The following is a 21197-nucleotide window of genomic DNA, read 5'->3' as shown; positions in this document are numbered from 1 at the left end:
CTGCTACAGTGCTTCTCCTCTCATTCAGTCATTCAGTCACTCTTCACTCATTCAACACATATTAACTGAGTATCTACTGTGTTCCAGGCACTGGGATTACAACAGGGTCTCTCAGGATGCAGCCCTTCAGAACCAAGTGAGCATAAACTCCTTCTCTGCCCTGGTGCTTCCAAAGACCTTTGGGAGAAGCCAAGGAGGGAGGCCCACCTGCATGTGTAAGTGGTAGGAGGGAGAGAAGAAAAGAAACTAAAGACAAACAGAACTGCAAAGAAATGCTCAAATTTAACTAGTAGTCTGCTGGTTAATAGTAATACTGATGTTATTTTAAAACTATTATACATATATATCATGGGGTAATACAAAAAAGTCATTATTTATTGTTGTTAGAAACCAGAATTGTCAGTGTAAAAGAAAACATATAAAAACCAAGGGAATTAAGTTAACAATCCTGGAATGTTAGATTTGAATCCTGGAATGTAAGATGAACGTTGTACTGGTCGTGTTTCCACATGATAAAGTGGTATAACGAACAATCCTGAAATCTCAGAGGCTCACAATGACAACGTTTATTTCATGCTCATCGGTCAGGCGAGTGACTGCAGTTCAGCTAATCTTTGCTGGGTTGGCTGGGCTGTGCCAGGTTAGGCTGGAATTCAGGCTTTGGGTCGGGGTCAGGTCATCTTTAATGTCCTCATTTGGGGACTCGGGCTAAATGCACAATAGCTATGGGTCCCTCACAGAGAGTGGAGGTTCCGAGATGGCTGGTGAAGCTTCCTGCCTCTTACTGGCTCAGCTCACCACTTGCATCCCATCACTTGTGCCCAAGTCACGGGCCAGGCACAAAGTCCATGGGGTGAGGAAATATACACCACCCGCAGGGGAGTCATGACAAGGATGAGGAGGGAAGGAAGGATTGTGGAGAAATAATACTACCTACCCAATCATGAACTCATGACTTTTCCTTTTAAAAAATAAATATTTCCTAGCCCCGTCCACCAAAAAGGCCTAAAAGCAGTGGCAATCCAGTAGCAATGAACATCCTCTCACCCAGACTGCAGGTTTCTAAATACTACCCTCCACTAAAAGGAACCAGGACTCCTGAGGGAATGCCTGATTCCAGGTCTTCAGCAGGAAATTAGCATACCTTGTTGTATCAAAGAGCAAGGAAGCTATCAAAAAATAATGGGATCATGTTAAAAGGATACAGGAGATGACATGAAAGGGCTCCCATTGGTTAGAGGCAGGGTAATTTATGCATCAAAAAGAATAGTGACTACAACTGACTGAAATGGATTCCCAGCCCCACTCTAACCCTATGGAATCAGAATCTCCAAGGATAAAGCCTAGGCATCTGGCTTTTTTTTTTTTTACGGAACTCCTCAAGTGATTCTGATGCACAGTCAGGGCTGAAAGGCGCAGGTTTCCTGATCTTCTGGGACTCCAGACCACTCACAATGCCCATCTTGCTCTCACATGCTGGCCTCTGCTTCCTGGAAAGTCTCGTCTACATCAAACACACAAGTGTCCCTTATACATGTGCTTCCGACGCTGGGGTGGTCCAGCCATAACGTGGCAGACATCATCAAGGGGAAAAGTTGCAGTTTTCAGTCTGCTAACAGCAATAACAAGAGCAGGAAATCTGGGACAGCTCCCAGGGTGCTCCTTTTAACCACACTTTTGACAATGACAATGAGTAATAAACTCTTCCGTCTTTAGCTAACATATCATAGATCTAAGACATAAAAGTTTAGGGTCTCTCCAGATGCCTCGAAGCAGTTCATTCTTAATCCTCACTCTGCAGCAGAATCACCTGGTAAGCTTCTATACAAAACACAGCTGACTGTGTTCTAGACTCTAACCCAGAGACTCAGATTCCACGGTCTAGGGTGGAGTCCAGGCACCCCGTGTCTCCAAGGCTGCCCAGGTGATTCTGACGTGCAGCCACGATTGAGAACCACAGCTCCAAGCTGGTCTTGAAAGCAAAACATCTCCACCTTAATGTCTTGTGACAACTTGAAACGAGATATGCCCTGAAAGAGGCACCTTCCAAACTGCAGTGCCCTGGGAAAAGTCTCGGTCTGCCCCTCCTTGTGCCTCTGAAGAATTCCCCATCCCTTCCCTCCTACAGTCAGCCCGAACAGCCACCCCAGCCTCCCTGGGCTCACAGCAGGCTGGGCTGTCCTCCTTGATGCTCAGGACAAAGAATAAAGATCCAAGCGTCTAAACTGCTCCAGATCAAAGCTAAGCAGAGCCGGGTTCAGCTGAGAACTAAGGCAACCATCGCACAACTACTTCCCCAAGAGGCTCCAACATGTAGTTTGTTGGGCTGTCTTCTGTTTTTGTTTTTGTTTTTAATTAGAAAGAATGTGTAATCCCACATTAGAAGAAAATAGAAAAAGACTGAAGTCAGCCAGTTCAAAAAAGCAAACATAGTTCTGCCCCCCAAACCTAATGAATACAACACACACACACACACACACACACACACACACACACACCGAAATACAAATCACTGCCACGTCTTCACACAAACGCTGAGTGCAGCTAGCAATACTAGTTTCCCCCTGATGTGTGGTGGGTTGGATGCCAGCTCTAGGAAGGCCTGGATCCTTTGTCTGGCTTTGTATTAAAATATGCTATTCTTCTCAAAGTCTGTAAGAAGAAGGGCATCATGTTAAGAGTGGTGTTCTGGAATTCACACCATAGTTTTGACATATCCACCACCCACACCCCTCTTCGTTGAAATCTGCACCCCACTCACAAGGCTGGGTCCTCTCAGCTGTTCTCGCTCATCTTGACCACCTACTCCTGACCTGAGTCTCTGAACCAGCACCGGACACGGGTCTCAGCGGGGCTGGACTAAGATTTGCTGGTTCAGGTGTGGAAGGCGGCTTCCACGGCATCACGTAAATATGGGCCCTTCGGGGAGGCCAGGTTGGACCACAGGGGCAGACAGGACAGAGGGCAGGAGAGAGAGGAGAGGGGAAAGCAGAGGAGAGGGAAAAGCAGAGGAGAGGCAGGGAGCAGGGAGAGGGCTTGCGTCCTGCTCGGCTCTTCAGGCTGCCTGAACTCCATGCCACAGGTTCTGAAAGTGCCCCCTTTATGCTTGTAACAAATTCTTCTTCTGCCTATTCAGCTACTCGAAATGGATTTCTATTACTTGATAAGAAAACCAGAATCCTGTCTAAAATAACTGTAAAGCCTCATTATCAACTGCTAAACATTTCCAGGGATTTTTTTTCGAAGACTAAAATCAACTTTTTTTCTCTTTATTGAATATGCTGTTTCTAAAAATATATGTATGCTTTTAACATGAATTTGTATGTGTTTTGCTGCGGCAACTGGCTTCAAAATCAGAAACAAGGCAACCACCATCATTTGGTATCAACAGAAAGAAGGCTCTCTAGGAGATGTTCTCTCCCATCTCTGTCTCAACAGTGAGCATCTCCAGAAGAGGTGGCCTGGGCAAAGGAATCAGTGTGGCCAGGCCTGACTCAGGTGTGAAGGCGGTAGGCACTGACTGCCCACAGCCCTGCCAGAGGGGGCCAAATGCAGTGACATCCTCTGGAGAACCTAAACACCTGACTCAAAGAGTGAGCACCTCTGAGAATGGAAAGCTCCTGGATGCTCTCTTTAATGGGGGCTTAAATCAATAACGTGACTTTATAGAGACTTCAAGAGAGAAACCGGGAAACTGAGTCAGTCTAACATGGCCGACTAAATCCTCCCCTCCCAGCCCCAGCATTAGTAGCACAGTGTAAAGAACAAGGTACAGACCTCCGGCTGGATGGCTTTAAACACGGGTATGTCCATTAATGTGATCTGGCTCTGCAACAAAAGAGAATCGGGGTTAGAAAATACTGGAAACCAAAAACAGCTGTCATGTGACTTTGAAACTATACAGAGTAATAAAGTTGTAATAAAGTATGACGCTCAGAAGTCATACTTTCCCCCTTGAAATAAAAATCAAGATAGAGTAAAAAATTGGGTAAATTTTGAAAATGCCTCGCCCATCCCTTCCCTCTTCATAAATCTTGATCCACCCTTCCTCCTCGAACATGAGATGAACTTCCAATTTAAGAATTGAGGGACTTCCCTGGTGGTCCAGTGGGTATGACTCCACATTCCCAATGCAGGGGGCCCGGGTTCACTCCCTGGTCGGGGAACTAGATCCCGCATGCATGCCGCAGCTAAGAAGTCCACATGCCGCAACTAAAAGATCTCGCGTGCCGCAACTAAGTAAGACACAGCGCAGCCATAATTAATTAATTAATTAATTTTAAAAAAAGAATTGATAATAGTAGTTTGGAGGGTGGGAGTGAAAGTAAGGGGAACATTTTAAGTTTGGATATTTTCGTTCTATTTGACTTTTTGTTTCAAGTATGAATTACTTTTACAATTTTAAAAAGTTGCAGACACCATATTATAAGTTAGCATGCTAAACAGAGACACTATCTATTACTGTAAAATTTTTTCTTTTTAAATTGTGGCTTATAGAAAGTGTACGTTTCTTCTGAAGCCTAAGCCTCCTCTAAATTATATGGTAAAGTGCTATTCAAGATGCATCCACAGACCAGTGTTGGACCATGAACTGTTTATTCCACCAGCCCACAATGAGATAATTACGGAATTTGAGAGCAAGCATTTGGAAACTTTTATAGCAATCCCCATGACATTTTTATTGTATTTTTTTAAAGTATCAGTCATTAAGTGATGGGAAAGGAAAAAACTGGTCCTTTATCACAGCTAGCTTAAGAAGCACTAGTTCTGTCAATAGGGAAAACACACATCCAGTTAAAAATCTGTTCCCATCGCTAGAAGCTCATCAGGTGACAGTAAGAGAAAGTGTCATTGCTGACAGCTCTGCAGGCCAAGGCATGGACTGGGCTGACTTCACATGACCTATACCTATCTCCATATGTCACATGGGATGCCAGGAACCAGTTAACAGATGCTTCTGTGACAGGCCAGGGAAAGGAGAGATGAGAGCTTCTGGGTGCCCACTAATGAGAGAAGACACCTGTCCATTGTACACAGGGCATCTGGGAGGACACGATGCACTGAACAGACATGGGCTCTGGAATCCACAGGGCTTGGGCGTGCGTCTGGACACCATAACTTAATAGCAATATTCTCTTTGATACATGACTTTAACCTCCCCCAGTTTCAGCTGCCACATCTAGAATATGGTGACAATAATCCCTATCTAATAGGATCGTTGTGAGAATTCAAGGCAAGAGGTACAGAATGCCTGGCACCTAATAGATGCCCTCTCTATATATGTATATGTGTACATATATGTGTGCGTACACATACAGGTGCCAGGCATTCTGTACCTCTTGTCTTGCATTTTCACAAAGATCATATACATGTTTACATATCATAATTTTTTTGGCAAAAGAGGAGTCACATAGATGGGCTTATGTATTGGCATATGAACTTATGGTTCCTGCCCAATACATGAGCTAGGAAATAAGGGACCATTAATTTGTTTGAACATCCGTTCTTCAAAGTTGCTCTAAAAAATACTTAAAGGAGGGCTTCCCTGGTGGTGCAGTGGTTGGGAGTCTGCCTGCCGATGCAGGGGACACGGGTTCGTGCCCTGGTCCGGGAAGATCCCACATGCCACGGAGCGGCTGGGCCCGTAAGCCATGGCCGCTAAGCCTGCGCGTCCGGAGCCTGTGCTCCGCAATGGGAGAGGCCACAACAGTGAGAGGCCCACGTACCACAAAAAAAAAAAAAAAAAAAACACTTAAAGGAGGCTGTTACATCAAGTCAGCAAATACTGTCATGAGAAAAAATCTCGTGTCAAGAATACATTGGAGAAAAATGGCAACACACATGGCATGTCAGCTGTAACCACAATCCAGGGCTTAGGTGCAGAATTGTGGTCACCTCTTGGCACAATTTAAAGGTGGTCCAAGATCACTGGATTTCTGGGAAACACAGGATGCAGGCCAAAGCATACCATCTCCAGGGCTGAGGAGGAGACAGAAATAAGGAGGCGGCTTCATCCCTCCAAGGGGCTGGTGCTCATCATGGGCACTGAGGTGAAATGCCTCCACTAATGGAAGCTCAGCAGAGACGGGGATGGCACCAGGGAGTCTGAGCTCTTCCACCTCTGGGTCCACCCTCCTGTGGCAAGCAGGCCCTGGATGTCAGCACAACGTGAGTGGTTACTATGTGCTGAAGCCCGCGGGCTTGTGTGTCTGGCCCAGAGCTACAGGGCCCTAAGCTCCCTCCCAGGCAGTGCAAATAGACTGGCATTTCTCCTGCCAGACCCATGGAGATTGTTAGCGAAGTGCTCCTCACACGTGGATTAATTCTGCCATCCTGGGGAAGAGAAAGGCCTTGTGAAAACAGGAGATTTCAGCTGAGAGCTCACAGGGCCTTGGAAATCTCTCCCGCAGTTCAAGTTAACTCCCAATCCGGAAGAACCAGCAGGATGCTTGTAATGTCCCTTAGGAAAAGAACCAAAAGTCTGCTAATATGAAAATGAGAAAACTTCCTTTCCATCCTGCCATCAGTTCTAGGGTTTGCTCCTGAATTTCCAAATGATGTATTAAAATAGTGACTTTATTTATTTATTTTTTTTTTTTTTTTGCGGTACACGGGCTTCCTACTGTTGTGGCCTCTCCCGTTGCGGAGCACAGGCTCAGGAGCCATGGCTCACGGGCCCAGCCGCTCCGCGGCATGTAGGATCCTCCCGGACCGGGGCACAAACCCGTGTCCCCTGCATTGGCAGGCGGACTCTCAACCACTGTGCCACCAGGGAAGCCCTAAAATAGTGACTTTACATTTCATAGTTTTTTGGATGGTCCGAGTTTCAAATATTCTGATTCCCACTCAGACCATAAATCAGAAAATGTGTTCAGGTATTTTATTCAAGACAGACCACAACAGAGGACACGAGACTGAAAATAGAATGGTTGGTCCCATACACACAATCAGAGGGTTTTCAGAAGAATCTCTCCTATTTCTATCTTCTCGATTCTGGCCGAAAAAGATGCAGTGTCCAGAGTAAGAATCCATAGACAGGTAGGTAAAATCATCAGATTATAAATTTCATGTCATTTTACTACAAAGCCAAACACACGTAGAAAAGGTTGCTGATGAGCAATCCTTCTCCAGAAGTTGGAGGCAGGCAGTTTTACCAAAAGGGAGGATGTGGGTAGGAGTGGGGACCGGAGGGCGAGGTCAGGTCCTGCCCCTTTTCACAGCTGGCTCCCAGGCTCCTAGGGGTGTGGCACAGCCTCAACAGAAACACAAGACAATGAGGCCCTCGTGGTTCCTGCCGTGGTGAGGGCACGTGCCTGTGATGAGGACACTCAGGAACAAGTCTCTTATGGCTTCTCTTTATTTTCGAAAATAAAGCCTTAATACGGGCTATCCAATTAAGCTAGTCACCTGGCAATGCCTTCCTTCACCCTAACCCCTTCTCCCACCTCCTCCCTCCTAGCCCAGGGCCCCCTACAAATCCATGATTTTTAAGGAAATGGCCAATCTCCACATATTACAGAACGTTTCTGTAGAGATGAAGCTTTCAGAATGGAGAGACCTAGTGGATCACGTCACAATACAGCCCTACAGAAAAAGAGGAGGTGGCTTTATGTGGATAAATGACAGCAAATTAGCCAAAAAGAAAACAAACTGGTTTTTGCATATGTTCAATGTAGTGCTTTTCCCTCTAACAGTGGCTGACTAAATCCCCTCTTCCCAGCCGCAACCTTATAGTATAAGGCTCTCCCCGAGTCCAAATAAACAAAGAAAGCTGTTGGCAAATCAGTGGTATGTCTTATAATAGAAGATATCTTTCAATTTGCATTTAGATCAATCCAAATGAGCCCCAGGAGGGCTCACGGAACAAAAAGTAATCAGCTCCAAAGATACATTCCTGCTTCTACTCCCAGAGCTGCTGTTTCTGACAATTTTAGAATCATAGTCGAGGAAATACAAATTAAAGAGGAAGACACCATTTGTGGTCCATCAGTGCCATCACAACTAATGGGACTATGAGTTGCTCAGTTCTTTTTGGAAAGTAATCTGGCAGTAACCCATAAAAAAAAAGTTCTTAACATTTTATTTTTTAATGTCAAACTTACAAAAAATTTGCGAGAATAATATGATAAACTCTATAACCTTTCACCTAGCTTCATTATTAACATTTGGCCTCATTTGCTTTATTTTTATGTATATAATTATACACATATATATCTATAAAATTATATACACACACACACATTTTTTCTGAACCATTTGAGAGTAAAATACAGATATTATGACTCTTCACCTCTTAATCCTTCAGCATTTTATTTCCCAAGAACAAGATGATCCTCTTACATAATGATAAAATTATTATACTTAGGAAATTTATCATTGGTACAACCGTATTATCTAATATACAGTCCACATTCAAAATTTGCTAATTATCCCAATACTGTCTTTTACAGCAAGCTTTTCTTCATCCAGGATCAGGCACTACGTTTAGATATTATCTCCTAAAAATTGAAATGAGCATACTATTGACACAGCAATACCAATTCGTACAGAAAGAAAAGCACTGGTATATAAGAATAGAGAGAGAGAGATCTACATTTAGATACAGAGACGCATATAGATGTTTACTGAACAATTATTTGTAGTAGTAAAAATCTGGAAGTAATCTAAAAGGCCATCAAAAAAGGAACTTGTTGAAAAAAAATATGGTACATGCAGACTCTGGAATATTATGCAGCTATTAAAAATAGAGGATTAAATCTATATATATTGATCTAGAAGAATGTCCATGATCTGCTGATGACAAAGACAAGTTCCTGCTTTGCTTTGTGCTCTGCTTCCAGCCACTGGGGAGAAGGACTGAGGTCTAGCTGCAGAGCACCCCACTAAAACTATAAGGACCTTTGAAATGATCTTAACCCTTTTGACCATAAAATGACACACATTAACAGGAAACCACATTAAACAAATGCATGGTTTGATGACTTAATTATAAGGCAAACACCTTATAACCGTCATCCAGGTCAAGAAACAGCCACCCCAATCGATGGCAGAATGGACCCCAGAAATGTGGTATATACACACAATGGAGTATTATTTGACGTTAAAAAGAAAGGAAATTCTGACACATGCAACAACATAGATGAACCTCAAGGACATTATGCCAAGTGAAATAAGCCAGTTACAAAAAGACAAACAAACACTGTATGGTTCCACTTATATGAGATACCTGGAGTAGTCAGATTCACAGAGACAGAAAGTAAATGGTGGGGGCTGGGGGGATGGAGAGTTGTTTAATGGGCACAGAGTTTCGGGTCTGCAAGATGAAAACAGCTCTGAAGACTGGTTGCACAGTAGTGTGAATGTACTTAACACAACTGAACTGTACATTTTAAATGGTTAAGATGGTAATTTTTGTGTTACATATAGTTCACCACAATTAAGAAAAAAAAAGGAGTTCCTCCATGTGCCTTGTCCCAATCACAAGTCCCTCCCTCCTGTCAAAAGTAACCACTATCTTGACTTTTGTCAAGTTTCTCTATAATTTTATCACCCAAGTAGTTTACCAAGACTATATCTTTGTATTGACCATTCTGGGTTGCCCCAGCATGACCAAGAACTTGCATTGAGTGCCAAGATTTATTTATTGGATCAATGGAATATCACATACAAGGGGGAAATCTAGTTCAGAGTTGGGTCATCCTCCTTGTCATTGGAATGCTAGAATTCCTCAACTGAGTTATGAACTTGGTGGGGGGGGGGGGTTCCAGCCAAGATGGAGTAACAGTATATTCTTTCAATATGTAGGTTTGAATCTTTTCTTATTTTGTGAACATCTTCTTAAATTATAGTTTAAGTATTTGTTCAGTTTCCTTGCCTTTTATTCTCCTCTTTCAGGGATTTACATTATCTGTATGTTGGATCTTCTTTGCTTATCATTAATATTTGTCACTTTTTTAAATGAATTTCTTTCTTTCTTTTTTTTTTTTTTTTTTTTTTTTTTTTTGCGGTACATGGGCCTCTCACTGTTGTGGCCTCTCCCGTTGCGGAGCACAGGCTCCGGACGTGCAGGCTCAGTAGCCATGGCTCACGGGCCTAGCTACTCCGCGGCATGTGGGATTTTCCCAGACTGGGGCACAAACCCGTGTCCCCTGCATCGGCAGGCGGACTCTCAACCACTGTGCCACCAGGGAAGCCCCCAATTTATTTCTTTTTTTATGGCTGCGTTGGGTCTTCCTTGTTGCATGCAGGCTTTCTCTAGTTGTAGCAAGCGGGGGTTACTCTTCGTTGTGGTGCATGGGCTTCTCACTGCAGTGTCTTCTCTTTGTTGCAAGGCACAGGCTCTAGGCACACAGGCTTCAGTAGTTGTGGCACGTGGGCTCAGTTGTTGTGGCTCGTGGGCTCTAGAGCCGGGCTCTAGATTGCAGGCTCAGTAGTTGTGGCACACGGGGTTAGTTGCTCCACGGCATGTGGGAATCTTTCCGGATCAGGGCTCGAACCCATGTCCCCTTCATTGACAGGCGGATTCTTAACCACTGCACCACCAGGGAAGTCCTATCACTTTTTTCAAAGTCTTATTATCTCTTTCTTCATTTATTTTGATCTTAAAATTTTTCCTCCCTTAAGGCATTTTCTGTTATGTTTATCTATTCTTGTGTTCCTTCTACTTCAACATTCATTTCCAAAATAACTTTTATTTTCAATGCTTTCCTAACTCTGCCACCTCATTTCTGAGATTTTTCTATTTCAGACTTATGTTGTTCATGTCTTACAGTATGATCTTAATATCTTCTCTTAGCTTATTTTGAAATAGAAAGGTTATAGTTTTTATCTGTTTTAAGGCATGTCTTTCTGGCATGCTTTCGTTATCTACAGCATTCTGTCCTTACTCTTTTTTTCTTATAATAACTTTGAAAGACTGATATCAATAATTTTCTGTTGCTTATTTTTATGTAAAATTAGTTTTCCTAATTTTCTAGAGGGGAACATGGTTCAGGGTAGCTTTTCTAACTTCATATAGCTCTTCTTTTGGTTACTTTCATGTAGTGTTCAACAACATGCAGTTGTTTTTTGAGATTTCACACACACACACACACACACATACACACACACACACACACACACACATTTATTTAGACCTCCTTTTTCCTTAACTTTCCCTATCCTGATCATTTTCAGTCCACTCCCACACTGAATTTCTCTCCGATATGGAGCCTTCTTCTGGAAGTGAGCCCTGGTCGGTTGGTCTCAAGAGCTCATAGGGCTAGTCCACAGATCTCTTCCACCCATCCATTATCTGAGTGGTCAAAATTCCTGTCAATTTCAGTTGCTATTCTCACATTAATCTGCCGAACTTTCCAGTGAATTCCTGATGGAAATTCTGGGGTTCTCCTATTCTCTGGTCTGTCAAATGCCCCAATACTTACTTCTGCTTTCTCTTATACTGAAGCTGATACTCTGCAGGTCTTTTTGATACTGGTGGAGTATCCCCAGCCATTTGTATTTTGGGCTTGATAGGGATAACTTGACACCTAATTTTATTGTAAATATTTCTCATGGGTTTCAGGGTTTGCTATCTAGTTGTTCTGGATGTTTTTATGTGGGGATTCAGGGAGAATAAAGAACTATGCTGCCGCCACCGCCATCTTCCCAGAATCACTCAAATGATTTTTTTATTGGACTCTCGTGTCTGGCTTTTTCCTTTCTTTCATATTATTAGACAGGAAACTAAAATACCAGGTGGTCTGGTTCAGTTCCAACACCTGGCAGCTCCAATACTTCCCCAAAGACCAAAGACCCCAGGGGACCTGGCTTCACATCTAAGCTGAAGACACGCTGGCTCTGGCAGGAGCAGCCAAGTGTTAGTGCTGCACCCTCAGAGCCTTCACTGCCCTTCCCTACAGTCTTCCCAGACTGGGCTGGGCTGAGCAGCACTCTAGGGCTGAGACTAGAAAACCAGGCCCAAAATCTCACCAAGGGGTCTGGCTGGACAATGATGTTCTAGGCGCAGCCTAACTCTCTGCCTTTCCACGTGGGGAACAACTATAAAGGGATTTTTAAACCTCATTATTGCTTCATTCCTTTCACAAAGCTAAAAAACACAGCTCAAAAATACAACAAGCAGGGTTTCCCTGGTGGCTCAGTGGTTAAGAACCTGCCTGCCAACGCAGCGGACACTGGTTCGAGCCCTGGTCTGGGAAGATCCTATATGCCACAGAGCAACTAAGCCCGTGCGCCACAACTACTGAGTCTGCGTGCTGCAACTACTGAAGCCCGCACGCCTAGAGCCCATGCTCCACAACAAATAGAAGCCACTGCAATGAGAAGCCCGCGCACTGCAACAAAGAGTAGCTCCCACTCGCTGCAACTAGAGAAAACCTGCGCACAGCAACGCAGACCCAACGCAGCCTAAATAAATAAATAAATAAATACAACAAGCAGACAAAAGCAAATAGAATATAGAAGCTAAGCCAGCAAGGTCCATGATGTCTTCTAAAGGAGAGAGATGCACTACAGTTTTGTGCCTGAGAGGACAGACTAGCACTACGCTGTCTAATACAGTGGTCACTAGCCTCACGCGGCTACTGAGGATCTGAAATGTCACCAGCGCTCTTAAGTTTAGAAGACTACGTTGAGTTTTGAAGATTTAGTGTGAAAAAAGAATGCAAAGTATCTCAACAATTTCATGTTGTTTACAGGTTGAAATGATAATATTTTAGATACAGCAAGTTAAATAAAAAATATTTTTAAAGTAATTTCACCTTTTTTAATGTGGCTACTAAAAATTTTTAAATTGCATATGTGGCTCAGATTATATTTCTACTGGTCTAGAATGTCAGAAGCCCTGGTTTTAAAGCCCAGACGGATAATGCCACTTACTATCTGTGTGAAGAGGTGATTTTCCTCTCTATGCTGGTGACAGTATACTGGGAATAATAAATATGCCTAATTTGTAAGGCTGTGGTGAAAAGTACATTAGATTAATGCATGTAAAACATTTAGCACAAGACCTAGACAAAGTAGGTGTTCAAAAGTGGGAGCTGCCCTTGTGATCACCATCCAGCATTAGGTGAATAATGAGGAGATGAAGGTTTCAGACCTGGCTCTGCCCACATCTGGCTATATGATCCAGGTTAAAAAAAAACAATCTCTTAGATCCTTAGTTTCTTTCTTAGAAAATCGGGAGCTAATAATCTGCCTCATCAGGTTGTTCTGAGGACTGAATTCTTCTAGTCAACGTGTACTATGAGGGAGGCACTATTCTGGGCAATGGGGAAAGAGCCGTGAAAGAGATAAAGTTCCTGTCCTTTAGGAGTTTGCATTCTAGTGGAGGAGACAGACCATACAAAACACTATTACAGAATGTAATGTAGGGCAGTCATTAGAGATATGAAGAAAACAGAGCAGGGTCAGGGAAGCGTGTGATGTACAGATGCTACTTTAGCCCGTGAAATTCCTGTCTAGGGCTGACATCTGAACAGAGACTGGGAGACATGTGGGAAAGAGCCATTAGGACAGAAGGAAGAAGAAGCACAGGACCCTGAGGCAGGGGGATGCCAGGTGAGTCTGGGGAAGAAAGAGGCAGCTGGCGTGTAGCTGGGGAGCAAGGAGATGGGGCAGGAGAGGAGGCTTGGCCAGACCACGGGGCCCTGGAGGCTCACGAGGAATTCCGGATCTCATTCTAGTATAAGGGAGCCCCTAAAGAGTTTTACACTGATTTTAAGAGGATCCCTCAGACACACTGAGGGAGGTGACATATGTGCCAGGCTCAGCATGGCCTGGCACAAAGTAAACGTGGGAGCAAGCGATGGCAGAGCAAAGAGATGGGGCCCACTTAGCTCCATAGACCCCTGGAGGGCACCAAACCTGTTACAGCAAGGGGACCAGGAAAAAGTGGGCATGGCCAGAAATAATTCCGTGGTTCTGCAGAGAAATGCAGCCCTGGGCAGCGCTTGCAATCAGGCCACCCCAGAGCTGACGTCCTCCCTCCACCCTCAAAGTGCACAAGGAAGAAACCAGGTCATGGCAAAACGAGGAGCCAAGCCTGCTCCTCCACAACAAAGAAGCACAGGGTCTGACCAGCAGCAACACGCTGGCTGAAGGAAAAACAATTCTTTTTAATTTATAATTACAGAATTTGTTCAAATAATATTGTCTATCATCGTAGAAAACAGTCATTGCAAAAATATAGAGAGTAAAAATAAACAAAAAGAAGAAAAATTAAATTCCAATTATTTAGAATCCTACAACCAGAAACTACAGTAAATAATATGTTTGGCTATATAGGTATCCACGTATTTAAGAATATGTAAACATCGGATCTAGACCTCTTCTTATGCAAATATAAATATGTAGGTGTTGTGCATGCTTTTTAAAAATGGCACTATTCTCTGTAAGTTGTGATGTAACCCAGTGGTCCCCAACCTTTTTGGCACCAGAGACCGGTTTCGTGGAAGACAATTTCTCCAACCGGGTGGGGAGGAGCGGACGGTTCAGGCGGCAATGCGAGCGATGGGCAGCGGCAGATGAAGCTTCGCTCGCTCGCCCGCTGCTCACCTCCTGCTGTGCGGCCCGCTTCCTAATAGGCCGCGGACCGGTACCGGTCCTCAGCCCAGGGGTTGGGGACCCCTGCTGTAACCTGTTCCTTTCACTTACTATTCATATATATTGTGTACGCCTTCCAAGGTAGTTAAATTCCTAGATAGACAGCTTCCTGTTTTTTTATCCTTCAAAGTTATTTATTATTTTGCTTTCATATAATTATATTATACATTCCTTCCTTAATTCTTTTTTTAATTTTGATCTTTATAGCAATGCAACAAGTATTAAAATTAATTTTGTAATGCATCTGTAACCAGATAGGTACAAAGGTTTTTCTGCTCCAACAATTTTTCCAAACCAGGTACTATAATACACCTACTGAAAATATTTGTGGGTTTTTTTATTTTTAAAAACTTTTTATTGAAATATAGTTTATTCACAATGTTGTGTTAGTTTTAGGTATACAGCAAAGTGATTCAGCTATATATATATATATATATATATATTCTTTTTTTTACATTCTCTCCCATTATAGGTTATTACAAGATATTGAGTATAGTTCCCTGTGCTACACAGTAGGTCCTTCTTTGTTGTCTGTTTTATATAGAGTAGTGTGTATATTTTAATCCAAACTCCTAATTTACCCCTCCCTGCAGACATCACCCTTTTTTAACGCCACATGGTATTTCATAAAGAATACTTTATTCGGCAATCCCCTATTGTTGGATATACAGCTTGTTTCCAATCTGAGCAAACAAGCCTGAGCAGTGACCCCCTCGAGCTCCCCGTTATGGTGCCCAGCCACCCACATCAGTCCTGTTACTTACAGCAAACTCCTCGGGAGTCACTTTCAGGACATCGAAGACAACGGCATCGTAGCTCTTGCTGGCATAGTCGCAGCCCTGGCCCTCCAGAGAGTCTGAGCTGCTGCTGCCCTGCAGAGGACAGGGAGAGATGGGGCCGCCTGAGCAGTCTGGCTGACTCCACAATCACTGACTCCCAAACCTCAGAACTGAGGATGCAAGAGGGGCAGAACCGTACAATGATAAAAGCTTCTGTTGTTTAGTGCTTTCCCCTATTCCAGGCACTGTGTTAAGCACTTCATATGCATAATCTAATTTAACTCTCGTAACAACTCTCTGAGTACACACTATTATTATTCCCATCCTACAGATAAGGAAGTAGAGGCAGTGCTACTTCCCTAATGTATCTCACCTAGGAAACTGAAGAGCCGGAACGTGAGCCCAGTTGTATATCTCTCTTACCCCTCAATCATACATGCCCTCGCTCACTACACCCCAACTGCTTCCAGCTGCCTCTGTGGCGGGGGGGGGTGGCGGTGAAAAGATACAGCCCACCCTTCACATCTTAGGAGGCCTGAGGAGATCACCTGTTTTGTTATGTTTTTCAAACATTACCTGGTTTCACCTTTTTTTTTTTCTACTTAAATTCATTGCAGGAAATTATTATACAAAATGTTAAACTGACTCTCAAGGCTTATTTCATGTAGGGGCCACTTGGAATCCAAAGCCTGTTAGCTGATGAGGTGAGAGGTAACCGGCCAGTTTTGGAGACGGCGTGAAAGTTATATTTAGTAGAGCCCCTTGTTAAGAAGAACACCGGGAGTCCTGCACGTAAAGGAAAGGTCTCCTGTAAAAGAGCAAGTTAAACTCCCCAGATGTGGCCAGTTACATGAAACCCAATACTGTAGGCATCCCAGAATGCTGAACATACCTTCTCTTCAATTTTACTTAATTCCATCAAATTCTACTTTGGGGAACCAATAGAGCTTACCACCCCAAAACTGTGCCCTGTTCATAAACGGTTTTATTCGTCTCAACCTGTGAAGAGGGATTTTGTGGTTTCCATTAACCTCAACATCTTGGACCGGGATTTAGAGAATATGCTTTTATTAATTCCCCTTTATTTCACTCTTTCCAAAATGGCTATATCTGGAAAAACTTTGCAATCTTACTGGAAACTAGAGTGTTTTTAGGCCAGGGAGGGAAACCAATAGTCAACAACTGAAAACGTGAGGTTAAAAGGAGGAGCAGAAACTTAAACCTGTAGATTTCAATAGGCCTCTGTCATTTAAAGGCTACCAAAAACTCTAAGATGATCTTAAGAAGCTCTGAGCTCTGAAGTCAGACAGGCCTGCTTAGAATGCCAGCTCCACCCAAGCTGCTGTCTGACCTCTTCACTTCGCAGGGCCTCAGCTACCATCTGTAAAATGGCACCATTAGAACCTGCTCCCCAGGGCTGTGGCACAGGTCATACAAAATGAAGCTTACAAAGCAACTGGCAGGATCCCCTCCCTGGGCGATGCTGATTCAAGGGGCCTGGGTGGGCTCAGGCATGGTTATTTTGAAAGTTCCACGGGCGATGGGACATTCTCCTCTGAGGAGAATCTGTGTTAAACTTTTGAAAAGTAATAAAGATTAATCCTGAATACTTCTGGAACTGGCCATCGATTCTACCCCTCGGTCTTACAGACCCTGAGCAATGGCTACCAATAAATCATTCTGCACTTCCATGTTCCCCTTCCACGGAGCAGCCTGAAGCAGGTGACAGGGCTGACCTTCTTCCGGGGAGTGTAATGTCATCGTGGTCAGGACCAGTGGCTCCAGAGTCACAGAGGCCTGGCTGTGAATCCCCACCCACCGCTGACCAGCTGTGAAGCCAGTTCATTTGAAGCCAGTTCATTCACTGCTCCCTGCCTCAGTTTCCTCACCTATAAACTGGGGGTGAAACAACAGCACATGCCTGATGGGGTTATTGTGAGGATTAAGTGAGATCATGCCTGTGGAATGTACAAAAGAAGTGCCCGGTATACAGTTAAGCACTAAATCATGGGTGTCTATCTGTATAAACGTGTCACTCAGTCACCAAAATGTATTGAGCACTTCAATTAGACATGCATTCATTTGTTCGTTCATTCAACAAATATTTATTGAGCTCTCACCACGTTCTGGATACACACATACATGTATATTTGTATATATACACATATATGTAGATATATATAGTATATGTGTGTGTTTGCACACATATGTGTATGTATACATATATACACAGACGGAGGCTAAAAAAGAAGTTTTACTCTAGACGGAGTGTAAACTGTAAATGGAAAGAGAAGTCTGATTCCTCCAGTTACCAGACAGAGTCCATTCCTGGAATTTCAGGTTTTATAACTTTCCTGTAACACCCCATTGCACCTGCCCCAAACATACACACTCATACAAGCGGTCTTATTTAATCAAAAGTTGCCCCAAATACATTCAGTGGTAGCGGTGGAGGTGGTGGTGGTGATGACGACACAGTAACTTCATTTAAATGTATACTGGCGCCATCTGGGAATTTTAACGGGTACCCACAAGTCTGCTTTCAGAACCAGAGATCAAGCTAAGGAATTTTTTTAAAGGGTTATAAGAAATGGATTGGTTCCTATGAATTCTAGCTGATTGCACAGGATCATTTCAAAAGCCCAGCTCGACCATGAGGGCCTTGTGAGTTCAGAACACGGAGCACCCCCTTGTCCGTTTATCACAGGAGCCCAGCGTTATGCATCTGACATGGTGGTCTCCCCAGGCCTCAGATGACACCCCCTCCCCCGCCTGCCTCTGTTCTATTACAGAACTTGGAAAGCAAACTCCCAAACCCCCAGGGCAGGGGCCCGAGCCCAGGCCACTCTCGACCACCAGCCCTTACAGCCATTTCCTCCTGAGCAAGGTAAATAGGAACACGGGGCCAGCTGGAAGCACTTCTGTCTGACTTCATTCCAGAATGTGTGACCTATTTATAATCAGCCACGGCTTTGCTTGGGAAAGGTCTGATCCCTTCTTGCCACCAAAATGGAATGTGGCACTTGCTACGACTGGACTAGGCAGGTATTTGTTTTTCTTTGAAGAGAACGGCTTCAGAAAACACACTGATCCTCAGGACTGACTGCCTCCCAAATCTCATGCCTGGCATGGCTGGTGGGGAGGGCTAAGAATGGTGGCATTCATGGAGGCCTGCAGCCCCCGGGCCAAGACTCAGGGGGCCTGGGTCAGCTGCAAGGAGCCCCGGCCCACCCACCCCCCCCACGGCCCCGGCCCCGGTCCCGCGGCCCCAGTACCTGTGGAGTGGCAGAGGTGACCAGCACGCTAGCCATCAGACCATTCCTCTTGTACATAGTCTCCAGGCCACAGGGAGCTTCAGGGCAGCCTCTGTCGGTGACATAACCTGTCTGGAGAAGTCCTGCAAGGCAAAGGGGCTCATAAAAACCAGCCTTCAAACCCAAGCTAATCCCACCCTGGGAGAGAGTTGTGCTGGACTTGAGCTGGTGACCCCAGAAGAGACCTTCAAAGAAAGGTTACACAAGCTGGTGGCCTTCAGGTTAAATATGGCCCACAGATGTAGTCAGCTAGGTTTGTACAGGTTTTAGTATGTTTTAAATTAATCACCAACATTTAAAAATTGGAAGGTTTCACACAGAATTCTGGATTTGTGACTTTTCTGGCAGCACTGGGCCCCATTTCTGCATGACGGCCGTCAGCTGGGCTGGGCAGCGCTGCCCCTTGTACTGGTGCACTTACTGGAGCAAGTGCCTTTCAGACCCCATCTGGCCTGTACAGCCACTTGGGGGCCTGCCTGGCTCCTGCAGACACTACAGTTTGTGACCTTTGTTTTAAAAAGAAGGCAGGTGAAGAAGACAAACTGAATCTACCGTGTTTCGCTGTGCACCAGACCATTCCATCAATAATAATAATATGGATACTAGCTAAGACTCAGAGAGTTCTCGCCACGTGCCATGCACCTTACTTACAGTAACTCCTCTAACGCTCACAACAGTCCTTGGTAGGTCCTGTTATTACCCCCATATTCCAGGTGGGGAATTTGAGGCACAGAGAGGTTAAGTAACTAGTGCTTTGGTGTCTTTGCTCATGCCGTCCCACCAAACCATCATTATTCAGGACCTGGCTCAAATGTCATCTCCCCTGGTTATCGCACCTGGACCACTCAAACAAGAACCAGCACTCTCATACCAATGTGTACATGCCCCTAGTAGGGCATTTATCACATCACTGAACATCAGAGCACTGTAGCCACCACCAGCTTTTTCCCAGGAAAGCGATCAGGATGTAATGGGGGAAGGAAAGGAGAAGGCAAAGGGACCAGCTGGAAGCCAACTGCAATTATCAGGAAAGAGACGAGGGTCCTCTGAGCTAGAGTGGCAACAGTGACACCAAAGAGAAGGACACAGGCTGAGAGACAGTAAGGACAGAAATGCAACAGAAACTGGTGTGGGGGGAGGAAGGACCCGCTGAGGAAGCGTGGCTTCTGGCTCGAGGTGCCAGAAGCACAGCAACTGTGGAGAACAGTCTGGCAGTTTCTTAAAAAGTTAAACATCAACTTTACCAAATGACCCCACAACTCTACACCTAGGTAACTATCTTTAAAATAAATGAAAACATATGTCCACACAAAAACATGCACATGAATTTATTCATCTTAGCCAAAAGCTGGGAACTAAGTGCCCACCAACTGGGGAATGGATAGACAATGGGATATATCCATACAATGGAATACTACTCAGCAATAAAAAGAAATGGAACACTGATACAAAGTATAACATGAATAAACCTCAGAAACATCATGCTAAGTGAAAGAGGTCACCCAAAGGATTGTACAATATGAGGCCATTCTTATGAAATGTCCAAAAAGCCAAATTCATAGAGGGGGGAGCACATCAATGAGAGGCTGGGGTGGAGGCAGGACTGACCGCAAATGAGCACAGAGGATTTTTCTGGGGTGATGGAAATGTGCTAAAACTGGATGTGGTGATGGTTACACAGTCCCAGAAATCCACAAAGCCATAGGACCGTACACTTGGAATGAGTGCATTTTACAGTAGGTAAATTAACCGCAGCAAATGCAGCAGCCGCCAGCTGTCTCATGATGGTGACCTGAACTTACACATTTAACTCCCCCCTTCCACATCCCTTTGAAATAATCAAAGAAATATTAAAATACTAAAAACAAATTGTATTAGCACACGATGACAGACAATGGTTATTAATAAGCAAAAACACTTTCATGATTTCCAGGGGCAGAAGAGATGGGCCTCACCAGTCCTTCCCATCAGGAAACTTACACAAGCCTCTTAGATAGCCTCATCCACCAGAGGACAGACAACAGAAGCAAGAAGAACTACAGTCCTGCAGCCTGTGGAACAAAAACCACATTCACAGAAAGATAGACAAGATGAAAAGGCAGAGGACTATGTACCAGATGAAGGAACAAGATAAAACCCCAGAAAAAACTAAATGAAGTGGAGATAGGCAACCTTCCAGAAAAAGAATTCAGAACAATGATAGTGAAGATGATCCAGAACCTCGGAAAAAGAATGGAGGCAAAGATCGAGAAGATGCAAGAAATGTTTAACAAAGACCTAGAAGAATTAAAGAACAAACAAACAGAGAGGAACGATACAATAACTGAAGTGAAAACTACACTAGAAGGAATCAATAGCAGAAGAATGGAGGCAGAAGAACGGATAAGTGACCTGGAAGACAGAATGGTGGAATTCACTGCTGTGGAACAGAATAAAGAAAAAAGAATGAAAAGAAATGAAGACAGCCTAAGAGACCTCTGGGACAACATTAAACACAACAGCA

The 21197-nt window shown here is 44.2% G+C and overlaps 1 protein-coding gene across 21 annotated transcripts in view; it reads right to left on the bottom strand.

Moving 5' to 3' along the window:
- RALGPS1 (Ral GEF with PH domain and SH3 binding motif 1) overlaps window positions 1–21197 on the bottom strand; it is a 286283-nt gene that overhangs the window by 224795 nt on the left and 40291 nt on the right. For all 21 annotated transcript variants that reach the window (XR_003790635.1, XR_003790636.1, XR_003790637.1 and 18 more), the window contains 3 exons: window positions 18656–18777; window positions 15366–15473; window positions 3778–3828 (listed from right to left, as the gene is read on the bottom strand). Coding sequence is in view for 18 of the 21 variants with exons in the window: in XM_029201514.1 (XP_029057347.1) it covers window positions 3778–3828; window positions 15366–15473; window positions 18656–18712 (216 nt within the window). In the remaining 3 variants the exon portion in view is untranslated. The remainder of the gene's footprint in view (window positions 1–3777; window positions 3829–15365; window positions 15474–18655; window positions 18778–21197) is intronic.

The sequence above is a fragment of the Monodon monoceros genome, unplaced genomic scaffold (genome assembly GCF_005190385.1).
Source record: "Monodon monoceros isolate NGI ecotype Baffin Bay Population unplaced genomic scaffold, NGI_Narwhal_1 Super_Scaffold_5, whole genome shotgun sequence".
Lineage (NCBI taxonomy): Eukaryota > Metazoa > Chordata > Mammalia > Artiodactyla > Monodontidae > Monodon > Monodon monoceros.
The sequence above is the reverse complement of the archived record's forward strand: the minus strand, read 5'-3'. Positions and strand labels throughout refer to the sequence as shown.